This window comes from Lithobates pipiens, unplaced genomic scaffold, assembly GCF_037356315.1.
Source record: "Lithobates pipiens isolate NorthernLeopardFrog02 unplaced genomic scaffold, aLitPip1_a1.2 Scaffold_8, whole genome shotgun sequence".
Classification (NCBI taxonomy): domain Eukaryota; kingdom Metazoa; phylum Chordata; class Amphibia; order Anura; family Ranidae; genus Lithobates; species Lithobates pipiens.
The window spans coordinates 688,526,491-688,551,060 of NW_027507903.1; the positions used below are offsets into that span (position 1 = coordinate 688,526,491).

Consider the following 24,570-nt stretch of genomic DNA (forward strand, 5'->3'; position numbering starts at 1 on the left):
GTGACCTGTGAAGCTCTGGTGACCTCCATGCCCAAGAGGGTTAAGGCAGTGCTGGAAAATAATGGTGGCCACACAAAATATTGACACTTCGGGCCCAATTTTGGACATTTTCACTTAGGGGTGTACTCATTTTTGTCAGATACTGTATATACATTATATGTTAGGAACATATTATGTGGTAAATATAGAGAGGGCAGAGAGAGTGCAAAGAGAGGAGGAATGCAGGAAGAGGGGGGAAGGGAGGAGAGAGAGAGGGGGTGAAGGGAGGGGAGCGAGAGGGGGAAGGGGGGGAGCGAGAGGGGGAAGGGAGGGGAGCGAGAGGGGGTGAAGGGAGGGGAGCGAGAGGGGGAAGGGAGGGGAGCGAGAGGGGGAAGGAAGGGAGGAGAGGTGAGAAGGGGGAAGGGAGAGGTGAGGGGGGAAGGGAGAGGTGAGAGGGTATCTGCTGTGGAGAACAAGCTGAGAAGAAGTTGGTAATAATCACAGAATAAGGTTAATAAAATATACAAAACTTTATTGATGAGTAAAAACCCTCAATGGGGTAAATCTATAGAGAATAACACCTTCCAATAACTAGGTAATAATATTTTCATAGTCATAGTTAGTAAGGTTGAATAAAGACACCAGTCCATCCAGTTCAACCTGAGTACAATTGTCCCTATCCCTGTACATTACAATAATGGTGGCCCAATAATCAATCGGGATAATCGCGTCCCTTTGGGTAATGTTCCATGACATGAAATCCTCCGGGAATAATACATGATCCTCATATAAAATATATCAGACATGAAATGTAATCAGAACAATCGGTGGATAAATCCATTTAGATGATATAATAAAAATTGCAGCAAGTTGTCAGTGAAAGGCGAAGCGGCTGAACGGACTCGGCACAATGAAATCTTAGGAGCCGTGTTGGCAGAGAGTCATGCAGAGCAGAGATGGGGGAGTTGGCAGAAGTAAAGATGAACTTCTAGAAATGGGATGACTTGGCTAAGCTTGTCATTCAGGGGGATAAAGTTCTGGTTGTGGAAGAAAAACTCTGATATAAGGCAGCAGAGAGCCGGCTATGAGATCTCCGTCTCTCCTTGGGATTGCTGATGGATCGGGTTCTGTTCTTATACAAGATAATGAGAGGCGACCATTATATCCATGAAGAGTAGAAGACTTTCCTTTAGAGGGTTGCAGAGAAATCCGAGGTGTCGGTGAGGAGATCCTCTATACATGGAAGAGGTCCAGCAGACACAACACCGGGACACAATCACCAGACAAATCTCCGGCCGTCTACAAGAGATAATTGTACAATTACACAGAGATATTACATTGTATACATTCCATGAAATGTGTCACCAATACATATATATGTGAATGTGATGTGAATATCATTCCATGTTACACAGGGACTCGTCATATCAGTAATTTGGCTACTTTCCATCCACAGAAGAATTGGGATCATGTGACCTGAGGAAGATCTGCAGATCCCAATATCAGCAGCAGAGCCGACTGAGGAGACGATTGTATTCAGAATATTGAAGGTCGGCCCCATTCCCATCCCTGGAACAGCCAGGACGGGTTTTATTATTTTCTGTTAGGAAGTGATCCAGATTTATAGAGCGGAGAAGCCGGAATCCAGGAACTGGACTGATCAGCACTAGAGATGGGCCAACAGTTTGATCCGAGCAAAAGTTCCCCCCGAACATCACCTGCTCACCCGTTCACCAAACACCCAAATTTGCGATTACTTCGGCGGGATATTTACCCGCTGAGCGCCCCACAATGCACTGTGAGCTTCGCAGTGCATTCTAGAGGACCTAATTGGATGAAGCCAGCGGTCAGGTGCAAAGCTTTGCCAATCAGCACTTTCAGGGCCCTGATTGGACAAAGTTATGATGACTTTCTCCAATCAGGGCTCAGTGCTCATAGTCCCACCCACACTATAAATGGTTCCTTCTCATAGGAAGCCTTTGCAGTGTTGGAGTGGAGATATATAGAGCCGGGCTCGGTTTACTACTAGTGAGTTAGTGTGTTCATTTATTGTGACTCCGAGTGTAGAGTGTGAGTATGTTGTGTGTGTAGCGTGTTAGTGTAGTGTGTGAGTATAGTGTAGTGTCAGTGTAGAGTGTTAGTATACTGTTATTATAGTGTGTGAGTATAGTGTAGTGTGAGTATAGTGTGTGAGTATAGTGTAGTGTCAGTATACTGTTAGTATAGTGTGTTAGTATAGTGTGTGAGTATAGTGTAGTGTCAGTATAGTGTAGTATACTGTTAGTATAGTGTGTGAGTATAGTGTAGTGTCAGTATAGTGTAGTATACTGTTAGTATAGTGTGTGAGTATAGTGTAGTGTCAGTATAGTGTAGTATACTGTTAGTATAGTGTGTGAGTATAGTGTAGTGTAGTGTGTGTGTGTAGAGTGTTAGTATACTGTTAGTATAGTGTGTGAGTATAGTGTAGTGTGTTGGTGCAGTGAATGCGGCCTGCGGCCTGCCAGGTTGCGTGCTCGGATAAAGGGTCTGGTATGGATTTTTAGGGGGACCTCCACGTCAATTTTTTTTTTTTTATTTGACACAGGGTTCCCCTTAATATCCATACTAGACCTGAAGGGCCTGGTAATTGAATTTGGGGGACCCCCACACTTTATTTATTTATTTAATCAATTACTTTCAATGAGTGTTCTCTGTATTACGGGAGCCGACAATTCATTATAGCTGCGAGTGATTTTAAATGACTTTTTTTCCTGCATAAATGACACTTTGTGCAGGGACAGTTCTAAGCACAGGAAACATGCGCCCCTTCACAGGCATACTATAGACACCCCCCAGGTATGAAATTTAAAGGAATATTACACTTTTATTGTTTCACTTTAAGCATTATTAATATCACTGCTCCTGAAAAAACAGACGTTTTTAAAACTTTTTTTTGCATTGATACATGTCCCCTGGGGCAGGACCCGGGTCCCCAAACACTTTTTAGGACAGTAACTTGCATATAAGCCTTTAAAATTAGCACTTTAGATTTTGAATGTTGGAGTCCCATAGACTTTAATAGGGTTCTAAAGTTCACACGAAGTTTAGGTCTATTCGCAGGTTCTGCTGAGAATAGAACAGGGGGGTGTTCGGCTCATCCTTAGCTGTTAGAATAGATGGGTGACACACAATGCCCTGGGGGGGTGACACAGAATCTTCCTGGGGGGTGACACACAATGATTGGTGGTGATGGTTAAAATAAAACATTTTTTTTCCCAATGAAAATTGAGTCACTAAAATGTATTATTAGTAAATTTGACATAACAGGACAGTGTCTTGTGTGAATAAAGTTTGTTGTAATGTTTGGTCCTTGTGCCGTTGTCACAGAACATCATCCAGGAGCCAATCCACATGCAGCTCTGAAAGTACGGGGGCTGCTGTCACTCATAGAGAGCAGGCGGGGCAGAGGTGGGGCTCCAATCAGATGACAATGGAGGCGGAGCTGTAGCGGTGATCTGATGGGTGGTGCAGCCAGTGTGTCACCGCAGGCTTGTAGTACAATAGATGGGAGCGCGCATGCGCGGTGCCCCTATCAGATCAGTGGTGTGAAGGGGGCACCGGTCACACAACAACACAGGAAGTGGGCAATACTGAGCAGAAATGACGCCATTTAGAAGAGGAAAAGAAGAGAAAGATTACTATTACTGGAATTCTATATTTAAGGATCAGAAAGAGAAAATAAAAGCTGAGAGTTGATGTGACTTTACTCTGATATCATCCATTCCGGACATTCTCTTCATATCCGAATCCGTGTATTACCTGAGAGGGGGAGGGGCTCCCACACACCATCTTCTTATCTTCACCTCTTTATATATACAATCCAGCCTCCTTCATACCTTCATAGAAGAATAAAATGAGAGTGTTAGAGGAGGAAATGTTTCTGTGATGATGGAAGGGGGGAGGGGCTCATACTGAGCTCTGTAAGAAATGATGGAAAAGTGAGGGGCCCTCACCATGGCAGGGGCCACACACTCATCTCCATCCAACCATTGGGATAGCAGACTGTATGCCGGGTGTGCTGGGCTGTCATGTGTACAGGCTGAGAACACACATCTGATTGGCTCAGTTATACTGACACATTGGATGGACCTCGGGGGATGGGGGTATTTTTCTGTAAAGGTAAAACCTTGTGGAAGATTGTAGGACCTGACTAAGATTATTATTGGTGGATCTGATTCTCCCATCCCCCATCTGTAATGATAAAACTTGGGATGAGGAATAAATTCTCCATCATCTGGGAAATCTGTGACTGGCACAGGAAATCTCAATCATCTCTCTCATTATCTGTATAACTACAGAGACCTCCAATGGGCTCTACAGAAATTGTATAGAATGTTTGTCACCCGTCCTTCCATCTTCATTACAGAGCAGCCCGGGTGTCAGAAGACCTCCCAACAATGTCCCACCTCCATCATCTCATCTCCATCATCTCATCTCCATCTTCTCACCCCCATCATCTCACCCCCATCATCTCACCCCCATCATCTCATCTCCATCATCTCATCTCCATCATCTCACCCCCATCATCTCACCCCCATCATCTCACCCCCATCATCTCATCTCCATCATCTCACCTCCATCATCTCATCCCCATCATCTCACCCCCATCATCTCATCTCAATCATCTCATCCCCATCATCTCATCTCCATCATCTCACCCATATCATCTCCATCATCTCATCTCCATCATCTCACCCCCATCATCTCACCTCCATCATCTCATCTCCATCGTCTCACCCCCATCATCTCATCTCCATTGTCTCACCCCCATCATCTCATCTCCATCGTCTCACCCCCATCATCTCATCCCCATCATTTCACCCCCATCATCTCACCCCCCATCATCTCACCCCCATCATCTCACCTCCATCATCTCATCCCCATCATCTCATTTCCATCATCTCACCCCCATCATCTCATCTCCATCATCTCATCTCCATCATCTCACCCCTGTTATCTCACCCCCATCATCTCATCTCCATCATTTCACCCCCATCATTTCACCCCCATCATCTCACCCCCATCATCTCATCCCCATCATCTCATCCCCCATCATCTCATCTCCATCATCTCACCCCCATCATTTCATCCCCATCATCTCACCCCATCATCTCATCACCCCCATCATCTCACCCCCATCATCTCATCTCCAACATCTCATCCCCATCATCTCACCTCCATCATCTCATCTCCATCATCTCATCTCCATCATCTCATCTCCATCATCTCACCCCCATCATCTCACCTCCATCATCTCATCTCCATCATCTCACCTCCATCATCTCATCCCCATCATCTCACCCCCATCATCTCATCTCAATCATCTCATCCCCATCATCTCATCTCCATCATCTCACCCATATCATCTCCATCATCTCATCTCCATCATCTCATCTCCATCATCTCACCCCCATCATCTCACCTCCATCATCTCATCTCCATCGTCTCACCCCCATCATCTCATCTCCATTGTCTCACCCCCATCATCTCATCTCCATCGTCTCACCCCCATCATCTCTTCCCCATCATTTCACCCCCATCATCTCACCCCCCCATCATCTCACCCCCATCATCTCACCTCCATCATCTCATCCCCATCATCTCATTTCCATCATCTCACCCCCATCATCTCATCTCCATCATCTCATCTCCATCATCTCACCCCTGTTATCTCACCCCCATCATCTCATCTCCATCATTTCACCCCCATCATCTCATCTCCATCATCTCACCCCCATCATCTCATCCCCATCATCTCATCCCCCATCATCTCATCTCCATCATCTCACCCCCATCATTTCATCCCCATCATCTCACCCCATCATCTCATCACCCCCATCATCTCACCCCCATCATCTCATCTCCAACATCTCATCTCCATCATCTCATCCCCATCATCTCATCTCCATCATCTCATCTCCATCATCTCATCTCCATCATCTCACCCACATCATCTCACCCCCATCATCTCACCTCCATCATCTCATCTCCATCGTCTCACCCCCATCATCTCATCTCCATTGTCTCACCCCCATCGTCTCACCCCATCATTTCATCCCCATCATCTCACCCCCATCATCTCACCTCCATCATCTCACCTCCCATCATCTCACCCCCATCATCTCATCTCCATCATCTCACCTCCATCATCTCATCCCCATTATCTCATTTCCATCATCTCACCCCCATCATCTCATCTCCATCATCTCACCCCTGTTATCTCACCCCCATCATCTCATCCCCCATCATCTCATCTCCATAATCTCATCTCCATCATCTCACCCCCATCATCTCACCTCCATCATCTCATCTCCATCGTCTCACCCCCATCATCTCATCTCCATTGTCTCACCCCCATCATCTCATCTCCATCGTCTCACCCCCATCATCTCTTCCCCATCATTTCACCCCCATCATCTCACCCCCCCATCATCTCACCCCCATCATCTCACCTCCATCATCTCATCCCCATCATCTCATTTCCATCATCTCACCCCCATCATCTCATCTCCATCATCTCATCTCCATCATCTCACCCCTGTTATCTCACCCCCATCATCTCATCTCCATCATTTCACCCCCATCATCTCATCTCCATCATCTCACCCCCATCATCTCATCCCCATCATCTCATCCCCCATCATCTCATCTCCATCATCTCACCCCCATCATTTCATCCCCATCATCTCACCCCATCATCTCATCACCCCCATCATCTCACCCCCATCATCTCATCTCCAACATCTCATCTCCATCATCTCATCCCCATCATCTCATCTCCATCATCTCATCTCCATCATCTCATCTCCATCATCTCACCCACATCATCTCACCCCCATCATCTCACCTCCATCATCTCATCTCCATCGTCTCACCCCCATCATCTCATCTCCATTGTCTCACCCCCATCGTCTCACCCCATCATTTCATCCCCATCATCTCACCCCCATCATCTCACCTCCATCATCTCACCTCCCATCATCTCACCCCCATCATCTCATCTCCATCATCTCACCTCCATCATCTCATCCCCATTATCTCATTTCCATCATCTCACCCCCATCATCTCATCTCCATCATCTCACCCCTGTTATCTCACCCCCATCATCTCATCCCCCATCATCTCATCTCCATCATCTCACCCCCATCATCTCATCTCCATCATCTCATCTCCATCATCTCATCTCCATCATCTCATCCCCATCATCTCATCTCCATCATCTCACCCCCATCATCTCATCACCCCCATCATCTCACCCCCATCATCTCATCTCCATCATCTCATCCCCATCATCTCATCTCCATCATCTCATCCCCATCATCTCATCTCCATCATCTCATCTCCATCATCTCCATCATCTCATCTCCATCATCTCACCCCCATCATCTCACCTCCATCATCTCATCTCCATCGTCTCACCCCCATCATCTCATCTCCATTGTCTCACCCCCATCGTCTCACCCCATCATCTCACCTCCATCATCTCACCCCCATCATCTCACCTCCATCATCTCACCTCCATCATCTCATCTCCATCATCTCATCTCCATCATCTCATCCCCATTATCTCATTTCCATCATCTCACCCCCATCATCTCTCCCCCATCATCTCATCTCCATCATCTCACCCCTGTTATCTCACCCCCATCATCTCATCCCCCATCATCTCATCTCCATCATCTCACCCCCATCATCTCATCTCCATCATCTCATCTCCATCATCTCACCCCCATCATCTCATCTCCATCATCTCACCCCTGTTATCTCACCCCCATCATCTCATCCCCCATCATCTCATCTCCATCATCTCACCCCCATCATCTCATCTCCATCATCTCATCCCCATCATCTCATCCCCCATCATCTCATCTCCATCATCTCACCCCCATCATCTCATCCCCATCATTTGATCTCCATCATCTCATCTCCCATCATCTCATCACCCCCATCATCTCACCCCCATCATCTCATCACCCCCATCATCTCACCCCCATCATCTCACCCCCATCATCTCATCCCCATCATCTCACCCCCATCACCTCACCCCCATCATCTCACCTCCATCATCTCACCCCCATCATCTCACCCCCATCACCTCACCCCCATCACCTCACCCCCATCCAATGTTGTCTACATGTTACTATTCACATTCTAAGACATAGTATGTGTGTTACCTCCAATATAACAGATCTTACCCTCTATCCACAGAGAAGCCGGCATTCCGGAGGACCTCACAACGTCGTCTCACTTCTGACTCCGACATCTTCTCATCATCCTCCAATGTTATATACAGATCGGTCAGAGTTCGGTTTGTGGAGATAACGGAGCAAAGATCATCACAGCTCCATAATGTCCCTTTACAGCCCAAAACACTGGAGGGAGAAGCAGGAAAGAGGTGAAATGTTCTTCCAGGGAGGGGCAGAAGTAGACACATCCAATGACTAATAAGTGGGCGGGGTCTTAGAAAATGAAATGTTCTTCCAGAGAGGGGCAGAAGTAGACACATCCAATGAATAATCAGTGGGAGGGGTCTTAGAAAATTAAATGCAAATCTGCCTCATATGTGCCCATTAATCACTGCCTACCAGTGGTGCCAATCAGTGTAGCCTCATTAGGCAATTTGATGGGGCGGATTTGATGGTGGCAGTTTTTATGGGGAAAATAGGATGGGGCAATTTTGATGGTGGCAGTTTAATGGGGGCAATAGAATGAGGCAGTTTTTATAGGGCAATTTTGATGGGGCAGTATAATGGGGCAGGTTTGAAGGGGGCAATATGATGGGGCAATTGTGATGGAGCAATTTTGATGGGGCCAATTTTGATGGTGGAAGTATAATGGGGCAATTTTGATGGAGGCAATAGGATGGGGCCATTTTGATGGTGGCAGTATGATTGGGCAGTTTTTGTGGGGCAATTTTGATATTGGCAGTATAATGGGGCAATTTTGAAGGGAGAAATTTGATGGGGTAATTTTGATGGGGGGGAATTTGTATGGGGCAATTTTGATTGTGGCAGTATGATAGCACAATTTTGAATTGTGGCAGCATTAAGGGGCAATTTTATGGGGGTAATTTTAAGGAGGCAAGTTGATGGGGCAATAGGATGAGGCAGTTTTGATTGTGGCAATTTTGATGGTGGCAGTATAATTGGGGAAATGTTGATGGGGCAATAGGATGGGGTAGTTTTGATTGTGTCAGTAGGATGTGGCAATATGATGGGGCAATTTTGATGGTGGCAATATGATGGGGCAATTTTGATGGTGACAGTATGATGGAGCAATTTTGATGGGGCAATATCATGGGGCAATAGGATGAGGCAGTTTTGATGGGGTAATTTTGATGGTGGCAGTATAATGGTGCAAATAGGATGGGGCAATTTTGATGAGGGCAGTATAATGGGGCAATTGCGATGGAGCAGTTTTGATGGGGGCAATTGGATTGGGCAATTTTGGTGGTAGCAGTATAATAGGGCAATTTTGACGGGGGCAATTTGATGGTGGCAGTGAAATGGGGCAATTTGAAGGGGCACTTTTTATGGGGGCAATATGATGGGGCAATATTAATGGTGGCAGCATTATGGAGAAATTTTGATGGGGCAATAGAATAGGGCAGTTTTTATGGTGGCAATTTTGATGGGGCAATAGGACAGGGTAGTTTTATGGGGCAATTTTGGTGGTGGCAGTATGATGTGGCAATTTTGGTAGTGGTAGTAAAATGGGGCAATTGCGATGGGGTCATTTTGATTGGGCCATTAGATGGAGCAATTTTGATGGGGCAATTTTGTGGGGCAGTTTTAATGGGGCATTATAATGGGATAATTGTGATGAGGCAGTCTAATGGGGCAATTGTGATGGGGCAGTTTTGATTGGGGCAATAAGATGGGGCAATTTTAGTGGTGGCAATAGCATGGGGAAATTTCATGGGGAAATTTGATAGGGTAATTTTGATGGTGGCAGTATGATGGGGCAAATGTGATCGGGCAGTTTTGATTCGGGCAATAGGATGGGGCAATTTTGATGGGGACAGCTTTGATGGGGCAATTTCATTTGGAAGATTTAATGGGGGCAGTATAATGGGGAAATTATGATGAGGCAGTATTAATGAGGCAATATGATGGGGCAATTTTGGTGGTGGCAGTAAAATGGGGCAATTTTGGTGGGGAATTTCATATGGAAATTTGATAGGGCAGTGTTGATGGGGCAATTTTTATGGAGGCCATGTAATGGGGCAATTTTGATGGGGGCAATTTGATAGTGCAATCTTGATGGGGCAATTTTGATGGTGGCAGTATTATGGAGCAATTTTGTAGGTGGCAGTATAATGGGACAATTTTCATGGTGGCAGTATGTTGGGGCATTTTTGAGGGAGGCAATCGTATGGGACAGCTTTTATGGGGCAATAGGATAAGGCAATTTTGTGGTGGCAGTATAATGGGGCAATTTTGATGGGACAATAGGATGAGGCAATTTTGATTGTGGCAATTTTAATGGGGCAGTTTTGATTGTGGCAGTATGATGGGGAAATATAATGGGACAATTTTGATGGTTGCAGTATGATGGGGCAATGTTGATGCTGGCAGTATGATGGGGCAGTTTTGATGGGGGTAATTTTAAGGGGGCAATTTGATTGGGGAAATAGGATGAGGCAATTTTGATAGTGGCAGTATTATGGGGCAATTGGGTGGGGCAATATTAATGGTGGCAGTATAATGGGGCAATTTTTATGGGGGCAATAGGATGGGGCAGTTTTTTATGGGGCAATAGGATGGGGCAATTTTGGTGGTGGCAGTATGATGGTGGCAGTTTTGCAAAAGGTAATTACTTTTTAAACAATGCTAATTGTAAATGATATCCCTCTTTCTGTGTAGATGTTATACACACACACAAATCTGCACATAAACAAGGGATATCATTTACAATTATCATCTTTTATAAAGTAATTTCCTTTTGCAGGAGATTTTTGTATTTCTAGATTTATAATCTTTGTAAATGTAGATAAACTTCCTGCTTCCTGGAGGGGGAGGGGAGGTTTCCATAGCTAAGGGGTGGGAACTTCCTCTGACACTGCTGTTGCTATGTAAACCCGACCTACAACCTATTACACGGCTCGTGCTGCTCTGAGCATGTGCGAGATCTGGAGGTGCATGCTGGGTAACCATGGAATACAGGAAGAGATACAGTCTGGCTTCAGATGCCCACACATGAGATGGCGGCGGCCTGCTGGGACTTACAGAAGTAAGAAATCAATGCTGCAAAAATAGAAAGCGGCCCTTGGATTACAGCGTAACCTTTACTAGAATACATGAATCATGAGGATTATAGGGGGAGATTTATCTACAAAGTCACATTTCTCCGGAGCACCACTTTATATATACAAGTGCCATAAAAGCCCCCCTTAGGGGTATTTATTTTGCTTCTAACAAGTTTTTGGATGTGGCACTACTGAGAGGAAATCCTCACCGACTCAATTTCTACAATTACCGGGATAAAGTTGTTAGTTTTCTGTATAAAGTGTATTAATAGCAATTCATTATTGTGCAGCACATTGTTCCAGCACTGAGGTTGTGGTAGTAGCAGACATATATTCTATGTAGTATTTGCTTTGTATTATTTTTGTTGTGTAATTATTATTTGGAAGTATCAGGATCAGGTGGTTAGGTGGTTTGTTACATAGTTACACAGCCGTATAGTAACACTGGGGTTGTGGTAACACTTACCTCTGTCTGCAGGTAGGTTGTCTGTCTGTGTAATATAGAGCAGAGCTACACTAGTTTGTTATTTAGTGTATAAAATATGTAGAAAGATAAAGAATGAGAGAAAATACAACAAAGACAAAAGGACAGACACAGTCTGGCTGTGAGAATAAAAGAGAAATAAACTTTTTCTGAGGATTATCCTGTGACAGGAACATGTCAGGAACATCCGCTATTCACCGGTTAGACCGGCACCATGGGAATCACCCCGTCCATATCTCAGGATCCTCAATTTATGGATGTGGGTGGAGTTTAGCCATCAGCCAATCAACCCTGGGGGGTGTTCCCTGCCCAGCCCACAAGCCGGTCCTGTGTTCTGAAGGAACCAGAGCTAAATGGACCATGAATGGTTCTGATGGATGAGGATTGGATTTCCAACACCGGCATGTCAGTCTGATCCCAACAAGACCAATCAGAGCTTGTCTGGTGTGATCAGACCCCATAGAACCATTCTGGGGGTTCTCCTGGATTCTATCCTCACTACACATACAATGTTATATGTACATGTACCCCAACATGTCTACAATCAGGGGCAATTATTTCCATCTCTCTGCAACTAATATTTTATTTTGTATGAGAGATAAAATAGATTCCTCTGATCTCTGATATAAATCAATGTCTGGCAGACAGTTCAGGGTCTTCTCCCTGTATCGGCCTCGTCCCCTGCTGGGCTTGTAGATGAAATGACTAGGACTTCTCTTTGAGGCTCAGTGAGGTGACAATTTTATATCTACAAGGATGGGGGGATTTTATTGTCATCTAGGGGTCACTTCTGGTCTAGAGACTCGCTCTGTCCTTCCAGATTCTAATTGAGGACCATCTGTCTATGATTGGTCACTGAATGAAGAGAATACGGAGTCCTGTGCGTCTTCTGGTCTGTTTCAGGTCCGAATTTAGTCCAAAATTCAGACAGAAATCGGACCTGAAATGGTGAATGGAGACGCACCGGACCCCCTGCTGTGACCCGCTGTGACCTCCAGTGTGACCCCAGCCAAAGTCTGATCTCTGATAGTCAGTGGAGGGGGGAGGGGATGAAAGCCAATAACAGCGAGTGACCTGAAGGACTATGACGGGAACTCCCAGTGTAACCGGCCAATCAGAGATCTGTCTTTGTATAAGTTTCATCTAGGTGACATGTCTGGATCCCTCACATAGAAGATTTATACCAGAATCCTGCAGAATATTATATCATTTATAGGATAATTCTCACCTCAGACTCTGCAGAGTACAGCCAGGATCTCTGAGCCCCTCACATAGAAGTTTTATTCCAGAGTCTTCCAGATTATTATCTGATAATTCCAGTGTGGTGAGGGATCGATTATTGATAAGAATGGATCGGAGATCATCACAGCCGGAGGAAGTCACACCACATCCCCCCAACCTACAGAGACAAATCCAGACACATGATATTATATTATAAGATGAATATGAGGAATTATTCCCATTTAGTGAAAAGTAACATAACATCACTAGAGCGGAATATCAGGATATACAGAATATTATACAGAGGAAAGATCTTGTTATTAGGGAAGCTGATAAAGGTGAAGCTGTTGTAGTACTTATGTCTACACAGTGTAAAGAGGGGGCGCTGTGACAGCTCAGTCACCCCCTTATGTACCCGGTTATTAAGCAGGACCTCACACAGTGTCTCAAAGGGGCTTCTTAAATTGATGGTGGCAGTATAATGGAGCAATAGAATGAGGCAATTTTGATTGGACAATTTTATGGAGCAGTTTTGAAGGAGCAATTTTGATGGTGGCAGTATAATGGGGCAATTTCGATGGTGGCAGTATGATGGGGCAATTTTGATGGTGGCAGTATAATGGGGAAATTTTGATGGGGCAATATAATGGAGCAATTTTTATGGTGGCATTATGATGGGGCAATTTTGATGGTGGCAGTATAATGGGATAATTTTGAGGGGGCAATAGTATGGGGCAGCTTTTATGGGGCAATAGGATAAGGCAATATTTGTGGTGGCTGTATAATCGGGCAATTTTGATGGGGTCAATAGGATGAAGCAGTTTTGATGGGGAAATTTTGATGGGGCAATATGATGGAGCAATTTTTATGGTGGCAGTATGATGGGGCAATTTTGATGGTGGCAGTATAATGGGGCAATTTCGATGGTGGCAGTATGATGGGGCAATTTTGATGGTGGCAGTATAATGGGGAAATTTTGATGGGGCAATATGATGGAGCAATTTTTATGGTGGCATTATGATGGGGCAATTTTGATGGTGGCAGTATAATGGGATAATTTTGAGGGGGCAATAGTATGGGGCAGCTTTTATGGGGCAATAGGATAAGGCAATATTTGTGGTGGCTGTATAATCGGGCAATTTTGATGGGGTCAATAGGATGAAGCAGTTTTGATGGGGAAATTTTGATGGGGCAATATGATGGAGCAATTTTTATGGTGGCAGTATGATGGGGCAATTTTGATGGTGGCAGTATAATGGGGAAATTTTGATGTGGGCAATAGGATGGGGCAATTTTGGTGGTGGCAGTATAATTGGGAATTTTTGATGGGGCAATATGATGGAGCAATTTTTATGGTGGCATTATGATGGGGCAATTTTGATGGTGGCAGTATAATGGGATAATTTTGAGGGGGCAATAGTATGGGGCAGCTTTTATGGGGCAATAGGATAAGGCAATATTTGTGGTGGCTGTATAATCGGGCAATTTTGATGGGGTCAATAGGATGAAGCAGTTTTGATGGGGAAATTTTGATTGTGGGAATTTTTATGGTGGCAGTATAATGAGGCAATATGATGGGGCAGTATAATGGGGCAAATTTGATGGGGCAATTTCATAGGGCAGTTTTGATCAGGCATTTTTGATGGGGCAATTTCATGACACAATTATGATTGTGCCAGTATAATAGGACATTTTGATGGGGGCAATAGGATGGGGCAGTTTTTATGGGGACAATATGAATGGGCAATTTTTATGGTGGCAGTATAATGGGGCAATTTTGATGGGGGCGTTTTGATTGTGTCAGTAAGATGGGGCAATTTTGATGGGACAATAGGATGGGGCAATTTCAATAGGGGCAATTTCATGGGGCAATAGGATGAGGCAGTTTTGATGGGGCAATTTTGGTGGTGGCAGTATAATCGGGCAATTTTGATAGGGCAATAAGATGGGACAAATTTGATGGGGCAATTGTCATGGGGCCGTTTTGATGGGGCAATAGGATGGAGCAATTTTGGTGGTGGCAATATAATGGGGAATTTTTGATGGGGCAATATGATGGAGCAATTTTTATGGGGGCAGTATGATGGGGCAATTTTGATGGGGCAATATTATGGGGGCAATTTTGATGGTGGCAGTATGATGGGGCAATTTCAATAGGGGCAATAGGATGAGGCAGTTTTGATGGGGCAATTTTGGCGGTGGCAGTATAATGGGGCAATTTTGATGGGGGCAATAAGATGGGGCAATATTGATGGGGCAGTTTTCATGGGGTAATAGGATGGGGCAATTTTGGTGGTGGCAGTATAATGGGGCAATTTTGATGGTGGCAGTATAATGGGGCAATTTTGATGGGGCAATTTCATGGGAAAATATGATAGGGTAGTTTTGATGGGGCAATTTTGATGGTGGCAATGTGATGGGGCAAGTTTGGTGGTGGCAGTAAAATGGGGCAATTTTGATGGTGGCAGTATGATGGGGCAATTTCGATGGTGGCAGTATGATGGGGCAATTTTGATGGTGGCAGTATAATGGGGACATTTTGATGTGGGCAATAGGATGGGGCAATTTTGGTGGTGGCAGTATAATGGGGCAATTTTGATTGTGGCCATTTTGATGGTGGCAATATGATGGGGCAATTTTGACGGGGCAATATTAAGGGGGCATTTTTGATGGTGGCAGTATGATGGGGCAATTTTGATGGTGGCAGTATTATGGGGAAATTATGGTGGCAGTGTGATGGGGCAATTTTGATGGTAGCAATTTGATGGGCCAATTTTGATGGTGGCAGTATGATGGGGCAATTTTGATGGTGGCATTATGATGGGGCCATTTTGATGGTGGCAGTATAATGGGATAATTTTGAGAGGGCAATAGTATGGGGCAGCTTTTATGGGGCAATAGGATAAGGCAATATTTATGGTGGCTGTATAATCGGGCAATTTTGATGGGGTCAATAGGATGAAGCAGTTTTGATGGGGCAATTTTGATTGTGGGAATTTTTATGGTGGCAGTATGATGGGGCAATTTTGATGGTGGCAGTATGATGGGGCAATGTTGATGGTGGCAGTATGATGGGGCAGTTTTTATGGGGGTAACTTTAAGGGGCAATTTGATTGGGGCAATTGGATGAGGCAGTTTTGATGAGGTCATTTTGATTGTGGTCATTTTGATTGTGGTCATTTTGATGTTGGCAGTATGATGGGGCAATATAATGGGGAAATTTTGATTGTGACAATATGATGGGGCAATTTTAGGTGGCAATATGATGGGGGCAATTTTGATGGTGGCAGTATGATGGGGCAATTTTGATGGTGGCAGTATGATGGGACAGTTTTGATTGGGGCAATAGAATGGGGCAATTTTGACAGTGGAAGTATAATGGGGCAAATTTGATGGAATAGGATGGGGCAATTTTAATGAGGCAATTGTGGTGGTAGCAGTATGGTGGGGCAGTTTTGATGGTGGTAGTATGATGGGGCAGCATCTGGAAAAAAGTAATTACTTTTTAACCACTTTCAGACTGGACCATTTTGCTGATCAATGACCAGACCACTTTTTGCGATTCGGCACTGCGTCGCTTTAACGGACAATTGCGCGGTCGTGCGACGTGGCTCCCAAACAAAATTGACGTCCTTTTTTTCCCACAAATAGAGCTTTCTTTTGGTGGTATTTGATCACCCCTGCGGTTTTTATTTTTTGTTAAATTTTTATTAAACTAAAATAGAGCGACAATTTTGAAAAAAATGCATTATTTTTTACTTTTTGTTATAATAAATATCCCCCAAAAATGTATAAAAAACATTATTTTCCCTCAGTTTAGGCCGATACGTATTCTTCTACATATTTTTGGAAAAAAAAATCGCAATAAGCGATTATTGATTGGTTTGCGCAAAAGTTATAACGTTTACAAAATAGGGATAGTTTTATAGCATTTTTATTAATAATTTTTTATTATTTTTTTTTTACTAGTAATGGCGGCGATCAGCGATTTTTATTGTGACTGCGACATTGTGGGGGACACATCAGACATTTTTGACACATTTTTGGGACCATTGTCATTTATACAGTAATCACTGCTATATAAATGCAGTGATTCCTGTGTAAATGACACTGGCAGTGAAGGGGTTAACCAGTGGGTGGCAGTGTAGGGGTTAAGTGTTCCTAGGGGTGTGTTACTAACTGTGGGGGGGTTGGGCTTTCATTTAGTGAACACTGATCTCTGCTCCAATCACATGGAGCAGAGATCAGCGTCACTAGTTGCTAGGCAGAATGGAGAAATGTTGTTTACAACGGCATTTCTCCATTCGGCCGCTCAGTGAGACGATCGCGGGGATGCCCGCGGCGATCGAGTCCGCGGGTCCCGCGACCGGACTCACGGGGGTCCCGACCAGCGCGGGAGCGCGCCGCCAGCGGCGCGCTCCCGATGGCAGGGCGGCAAATTTAAAGGGACGTACATTTACGCCCATTTGCCTGCCCGTGCCATTCTGTCGACGTACATCGGCGTGCGCTGGTTGGCAAGTGGTTAAACAATGCTAATTGTAAATGATATCCCTCTTTCTGTGTAGATGTTATATACACACACACACACACACATCTGCACATAAACAAGGGATATCATTTACAATTATCATCTTTTATAAAGTAATTTCCTTTTGCAGGAGATTTTTGTATTTCTAGATTTATAATCTTTGTAAATGTAGATAAACTTCCTGCTTCCTGGAGGGGGAGGGGAGGTTTCCATAGCTAAGGGGCGGGAACTTCCTCTGACACTGCTGTTGCTATGTAAACCCGACCTACAACCTATTACACGGTTCGTGCTGCTCTGAGCATGTGTGAGATCTGGAGGTGCATGCTGGGTAACCATGGAATACAGGAAGAGATACAGTCTGGCTTCAGATGCCCACACATGAGATGGCGGCGGCCTGCTGGGACTTACAGAAGTAAGAAATCAATGCTGCAAAAATAGAAAGCGGCCCTTGGATTACAGCGTAACCTTTACTAGAATACATGAATCATGAGGATTATAGGGGGAGATTTATCTACAAAGTCACATTTCTCCGGAGCACCACTTTATATATACAAGTGCCATAAAAGCCCCCTTAGGGGTATTTATTTTGCTTCTAACAAGTTTTTGGATGTGGCACTACTGAGAGGAAATCCTCACCGACTCCATTTTTACAATTACCGGGATAAAGTTGTTAGTTTTCTGTATAAAGTGTATTAATAACAATTCATTATTGTGCAGCACATTGTTCCAGCACTGAGGTTGTGGTAGTAGCAGACATATATTCTATGTAGTATTTGCTTTGTATTATCATTTTTGTTGTGTAATTATTATTTGGAAGTATCAGGATCAGGTGGTTAGGTGGTTTGTTACATAGTTACACAGCCGTATAGTAACACTGGGGTTGTGGTAACACTTACCTCTGTCTGCAGGTAGGTTGTCTGTCTGTGTAATATAGAGCAGAGCTACACTAGTTTGTTATTTAGTGTATAAAATATGTAGAAAGATAAAGAATGAGAGAAAATACAACAAAGACAAAAGGACAGACACAGTCTGGCTGTGAGAATAAAAGAGAAATAAACTTTTTCTGAGGATTATCCTGTGACAGGAACATGTCAGGAACATCCGCTATTCACCGGTTAGACCGGCACCATGGGAATCACCCCGTCCATATCTCAGGATCCTCAATTTATGGATGTGGGTGGAGTTTAGCCATCAGCCAATCAACCCTGGGGGGTGTTCCCTGCCCAGCCCACAAGCCGGTCCTGTGTTCTGAAGGAACCAGAGCTAAATGGACCATGAATGGTTCTGATGGATGAGGATTGGATTTCCAACACGGCATGTCAGTCTGATCCCAACAAGACCAATCAGAGCTTGTCTGGTGTGATCAGACCCCATAGAACCATTCTGGGGGTTCTCCTGGATTCTATCCTCACTACACATACAATGTTATATGTACATGTACCCCAACATGTCTACAATCAGGGGCAATTATTTCCATCTCTCTGCAACTAATATTTTATTTTGTATGAGAGATAAAATAGATTCCTCTGATCTCTGATATAAATCAATGTCTGGCAGACAGTTCGGGGTCTTCTCCCTGTATCGGCCTCGTCCCCTGCTGGGCTTGTAGATGAAATGACTAGGACTTCTCTTTGAGGCTCAGTGAGGTGATAATTTTATATCTACAAGGATGGGGGGATTTTATTGGCATCTAGGGGTCACTTCTGGTCTAGAGACTCGCTTTGTCCTTCCAGATTCTAATTGAGGACCATCTGTCTATGATTGTTCACTGAATGAAGAGAATACAGAGTCCTGCGCATCTTCTGCCCTGTTTCAGGTCCAAATTTGGCCCAAAATTCAGCCAGAAATGAGACCTGAACTGGTGAATGGAGACGCACCGGACCCCCTGCTGTGACCTCAAGTGTGACCCCAGCCAAAGTCTGATCTCTGATAATCAGTGGAGGGGGAGGGGATGAAAACCAATAACAGCGAGTGACCTGAAGGACTATGATGGGAATTCCCAGTGTAACCAGCCAATCAGAAGTCTGTCTTTGTATAACTTTCATCTAGGTGACATGTCTGGATCCCTCACATAGAAGATTTATACCAGAATCCTGCAGAATATTATATCATTTATAGGATAATTCTCACCTCAGACTCTGCAGAGTACAGCCAGGATCTCTGAGCCCCTCACATAGAAGTTTTATTCCAGAGTCTTCCAGATTATTCCATGATAAATCCAGTGTGGTGAGGGATCGATTATTGATAAGAATGGATCGGAGATCATCCCAGCCGGAGGAAGTCACACCACATTCCTCCAACCTGCAGAGACAAATCCGGACACATGATATTATATTATAAGATGAATATGAGGAATTATTCCCATTTAGTGAAAAGTAACATAACATCACTAGAGCGGAATATTAGGATATACAGAATGTTATACAGAGGAAAGATCTTGTTATTAGGGAAGCTGATAAAGGTGAAGCTCTTGTAGTACTTATGTCTACACAGTATAAAGAGGGGACGCTGTGACAGCTCAGTCACCCCCTTATGTACCCCGTTATTAAGCAGGACCTCACACAGTGTCTCATACAGGGGCTTCTGAAATTGATAAAGGAAAGGATCTGGGGGGTTTATGAAATAAAACAGCAGAATTTCTGATGGTGGATCCCCCAGTGACCCCAATATTCCATCACCTTCCTAAAGTCCACCAATCAGGAGTTCCCATTGAAGGTCACCAGATTGTGGCAGGAATAGGATCCCTTATAGAGAATGTAGGGGGAGGGGTGGATATACATTTTTAGCCTTTAGTGCTGAGACTTCTGGGATATATTAGAGATACAAGTACTATATTGATGGATATTCCACATTTACAATGGGATTCTACATTCACATGGGGGACACTTCACATTAAAGCACTTTATTCTTCCATCCCCCATTCTTTAGTGTCTCCACCAATCAGATATCATCTCCTTAGATATAGATCATATACTAGGATGTTACAGGAATTATTAGAGGATGGAAAGGATGAAGGTTTTTTACCTTAACCACTTCAGCCCCGTAAGGTTTTACCCCTTAATGACCAGAGCACTTTTTACAATTTGGCACTGCGCTGCTTTATCTGGTAATTGCGCGGTCATGCAATGCTGTACACAAACAACATTTGTGTCTTTTTTTCCTACAAATTGAGCTTTATTTTGGTGGTATTTTATCAGCTCTGGGAATTTATTTTTTTGCCTTATAAATGAAAAAAGTCAAAAAATATTGAAAAAATATATATTCCAACTTTTTGTTATAAGAAAAATCCAATAAACTCAATTTTAGTCAATGTTGGAAAGTAAAGTAGATCGCCTCCAGTCATATATCTGCCAAAATATGCCGATAGTATCACACTGACACTGAATGAGATAACAACTGATGCAGTGTCAGTGTGATACTATCGGCATATATAGTTACATAGTTAGTCAGGTTGAAAAAAGACACATGTCCATCCAGTTCAACAAAAAAAAAATAATAATAATAATAATATCATACAATCCCATATACCCAATTCTATACCCACAGTTGATCCAGAGGAAGGCAAAAAAAACCCCAGCAGGGCATGATCCAATTTGCTAAAGCAGGGGAAAAAATTCCTTCCTGATCCCCCGGGAGGCAATCGGATTATCCCCGGATCAACTTTACCTATAAATGTCAGTACCCAGTTATATTATGTACACTTAGGAAATAATCCAGGCCCTTCTTAAAGCAATCCACTGAGCTGGCCAAAACCACCTCTGCAGGGAGTCTATTCCACATTTTCACAGCTCTTACTGTGAAGAAACCTTTCTGTATTTGGAGATGAAATCTCTTTTCCTCTAGACGTAAAGAATTCCCCCTTGTCCTCTTTGTTGACTTTAAAGTGAATAACTCAACACCAAGTTCACTATATGGACCCCTTATATATTTGTACATGTTGATCATATCCCCCTTAATCTCCTCTTCTCAAGAGGGAATAAATTCAGTTCCTCTAATCTTTCCTCATAGCTGAGCTCCTCCATGCCTCTTATCAGTTTGGTTGTCCTTCTCTGCACTTTCTCCAGTTCCCTGATATCCTTTTTGAGAACTGGTGCCCAAAACTGAATTGCATATTCCAGATGAGGTCTTACTAATGATTTGTACAGGGGCAAAATTATATCTCTCTCTCTCTGGAGTCCATACCTCTCTTAATACAGGAAAGGACTTTGCTCGCTTTGGAAACCGCAGCTTGGCATTGCATGCTATTATTGAGCTTATGATTTACCAAAACCCCCAGATCCTTCTCCACTATGGATTCGCCCAGTTGTACTCCCCCTAGCATGTATGATGCATATTCTTAGCCCCCAAGTGCAGAACTTTACATTTATCAACATTTAACCTCATCTGCCACATAGTCGCCCAATTAGACAGAGCATTGAGGTCGGCTTGTAAATTGGAGACATCCTGTAAGGACGTTATTGCACTGCATAGCTCGGTGTCATCTGCAAAGACAGAAATGTTACTTTTGATCCCAGACCCAATATCATTTATAAAGATATTAAAAAGTAAGGGTCCCAGCACTGAACCTTGGGGTACACCACTGATAACCTTAGACAACCTTAGACTATTCAGAGTAAGAATCAATAGCCACTACTCTCTGAATTCTGACTTTTAGCCAGTTTTCTATCCATTTACAAGCTGATATTTCCAAACCTGTAGACTTTACCTTACACATGAGCCGTGTGTGTGGAACTGTATCAAACATTTTTGCAAAATCCAAGTATACCACATCCACCGCCCCGCTTCTGTCCGAGTATACCACGTCCACCGCCACCCCTCTGTCCATCTATACCCCATCCACCGCCACCCCTCTGTCCAAGGTTTTACTTACCTCTTCATAAAAAGAGATCAGGTTTGTCTGACAACTTCTGTCTTTCATGAATCCATGCTGTCTGTTGCTTAAAATATTTTTTTCCTGCAAGAACTCGTCTATGTGGTCTTTTATTAATCTCTCCAGTATCTTCCCAACTATAGAAGTTAAGCTAACAGGTCTATAGTTACTTGGTAAAGACTTTGTTCCCTTTTTAAATATAGGCACCACAATGGCCCTGCACCAATCCAGTGGTACTATTCCTGTCATTAATGAGTCCCTAAAAATTAGATACAATGGCTTTGAAATTACAGAGTTCAATTCTTTTAGGATCCGTGGGTGGATACCATCAGGTGCAGGTGCTTTATCCACCTTTATTCTGTCCAAATATTTCTGTACCATATAACTTTTGAGCCATTGTGGATTTGGGGTTGTGTCAGTACCACCCCCATTATAGACATGAGCTCCTCCATGCTCCTTTGTATACACAGAGCTGAAGAAAGTATTTAATAAGTTAGCCTTCTCTTTGTCCCCAGTCACCCACTCCAGATTATTTTGTAAAGGGGCTACATGCTCAGACTTGACCTGTTTTACTATTAATATATCTGAAGAATTTTTGGGGGTTTGTCCTACTATCTTTGGCAGATATATGACTGGAGGCGATCTACTTTACTTTCCAACATACGGGATACCAGCTGAAAGGCAGCCAGGTGATCTACAGATGGATACTGCAGTGGATGCCGACACCGTGATTCTCGGGTGACTGTGGTTCTGATATACATCTTAACACTCGCTGACCAGCATCTGACTTGAGTTTCCTTTTGAAATAGCAGCTGATAATCTTGTCTGTTTATTCACATCAGAGACTAGTAATGTCATTCTGCCTTGCTACTTTGTCTGCCTAAATAAAGGAACTAACTTATTGCCAGTTGTTGAAACATTATAAGTCGGCCTGCCGCTTTGGAATGTGCATTGGAATTGTGGTGAAGTGATTAAATAGAAGGCTGTTACAATTAAATGCCACGGATTGGATGGGATTTCCTACTGTGCATTGGCTTTTTCTATCGTTACACTATTGTACATTGTTTAACCTTTCCAGCACCAAGGGATGGAGACATGTGACTATCATAGCAATATTATTAGCACTAACTACAGATAGGATTTGTCTGAATTGAACACGTCATTTTTCAGCTATCTACCCCATTCCCTCTCTCCCTTCCCCCACTCAATATTGATTTAGTTCATTGATTAACCGTTTAGTTATTGAAAGAAATAGGGAATTTTGACCCTGTAATATTCAGTAGGTAATCTAATACGTGGGTTGCAATGGACTAAAGCAATTTGTCCAGACCTGAGTAGTGTTTTGTGTTTTATGTATGTCCTGTTTGTCTTATTGTCTGTGGGTACACAATTAATTATATTAGATTGAGAACCATTACTTTTATGAACTGCACACGTTTTTTTTTTTTTTTATATTTTTGATACTTTAATAAAATTGGTTGTTATTCAAACTGGAATCAATTCATTTAGATCTATTTATTGTTGCCATTAGAAACCCCTTGTTAGCCTGCTCTTAGCGGGCTAAAGTTCTCTTTTTTCTATATCTCCTGTACCATGCCCACAGCTTCTGACATGTCCTGTACCATGCCCGCAGCCTCTACATCTCCTGTACCATGCCCACAGCCTATGACATCTTATGTACCATGCCCAGTGTCTCTGCCATATTGACATCTTCTGTACCATGCCCACAGTCTCTGCCATATTGACATCTTCTGTACCATGCCCACAGCCTCTGCCATATTGACATCTTCTGTACCATGCCCAAAGCCCCTACATCTCCTGTACCATGCCCGCAGCCTATGACATTTTCTGTACCATGCCCACAGCCTCTGACATTTCCTGTACCATGCCCGCAGCCTCTGCCATCTTGACATTTCCTGTACCATCCCCACAGCCTTGACATCTCCTGTACCATGCCCACAGCCTTTGACATCTCCTGTACCACGACCAGAGCCTCTGACATCTCCAGTACCATGCCCGCAGGGTCTGCCATCTTGACATCTTTTGCACCATGCTAACAGCCCCTACATCTCCTGTACCATGCCCGCAGCCTATGACATCTCCTTTACCATGCCCACAGCCTCTGACATATGCTGTACCATGCCCACAGCCTCTGACATATGCTTTACCATAACCACAGCCTCTGACATATGCTTTACCA

At 43.8% G+C, this 24,570-nt stretch overlaps 1 protein-coding gene across 9 annotated transcripts in view; it reads right to left on the minus strand.

The window, feature by feature from the left end:
- Window positions 1–490: 490 nt before the first annotated feature.
- Window positions 491–24,570, minus strand: part of LOC143963511 (NACHT, LRR and PYD domains-containing protein 3-like) — an 824,666-nt gene continuing 800,586 nt past the window's right edge. For 8 of the 9 annotated variants that reach the window (XM_077473159.1, XM_077473160.1, XM_077473166.1 and 5 more), the window contains 3 exons: window positions 19,631–19,801; window positions 8,215–8,391; window positions 491–1,278 (listed from right to left, as the gene is read on the minus strand). In XM_077473159.1, the coding sequence (XP_077329285.1) occupies window positions 1,113–1,278; window positions 8,215–8,391; window positions 19,631–19,801 (514 nt within the window). In that variant the 3' untranslated portion in view covers window positions 491–1,112. Of the gene's footprint in view, window positions 1,279–8,214; window positions 8,392–12,979; window positions 13,151–19,630; window positions 19,802–24,570 lie in introns of all 9 variants that reach the window. The other variant, XM_077473158.1, reaches the window with a different exon arrangement.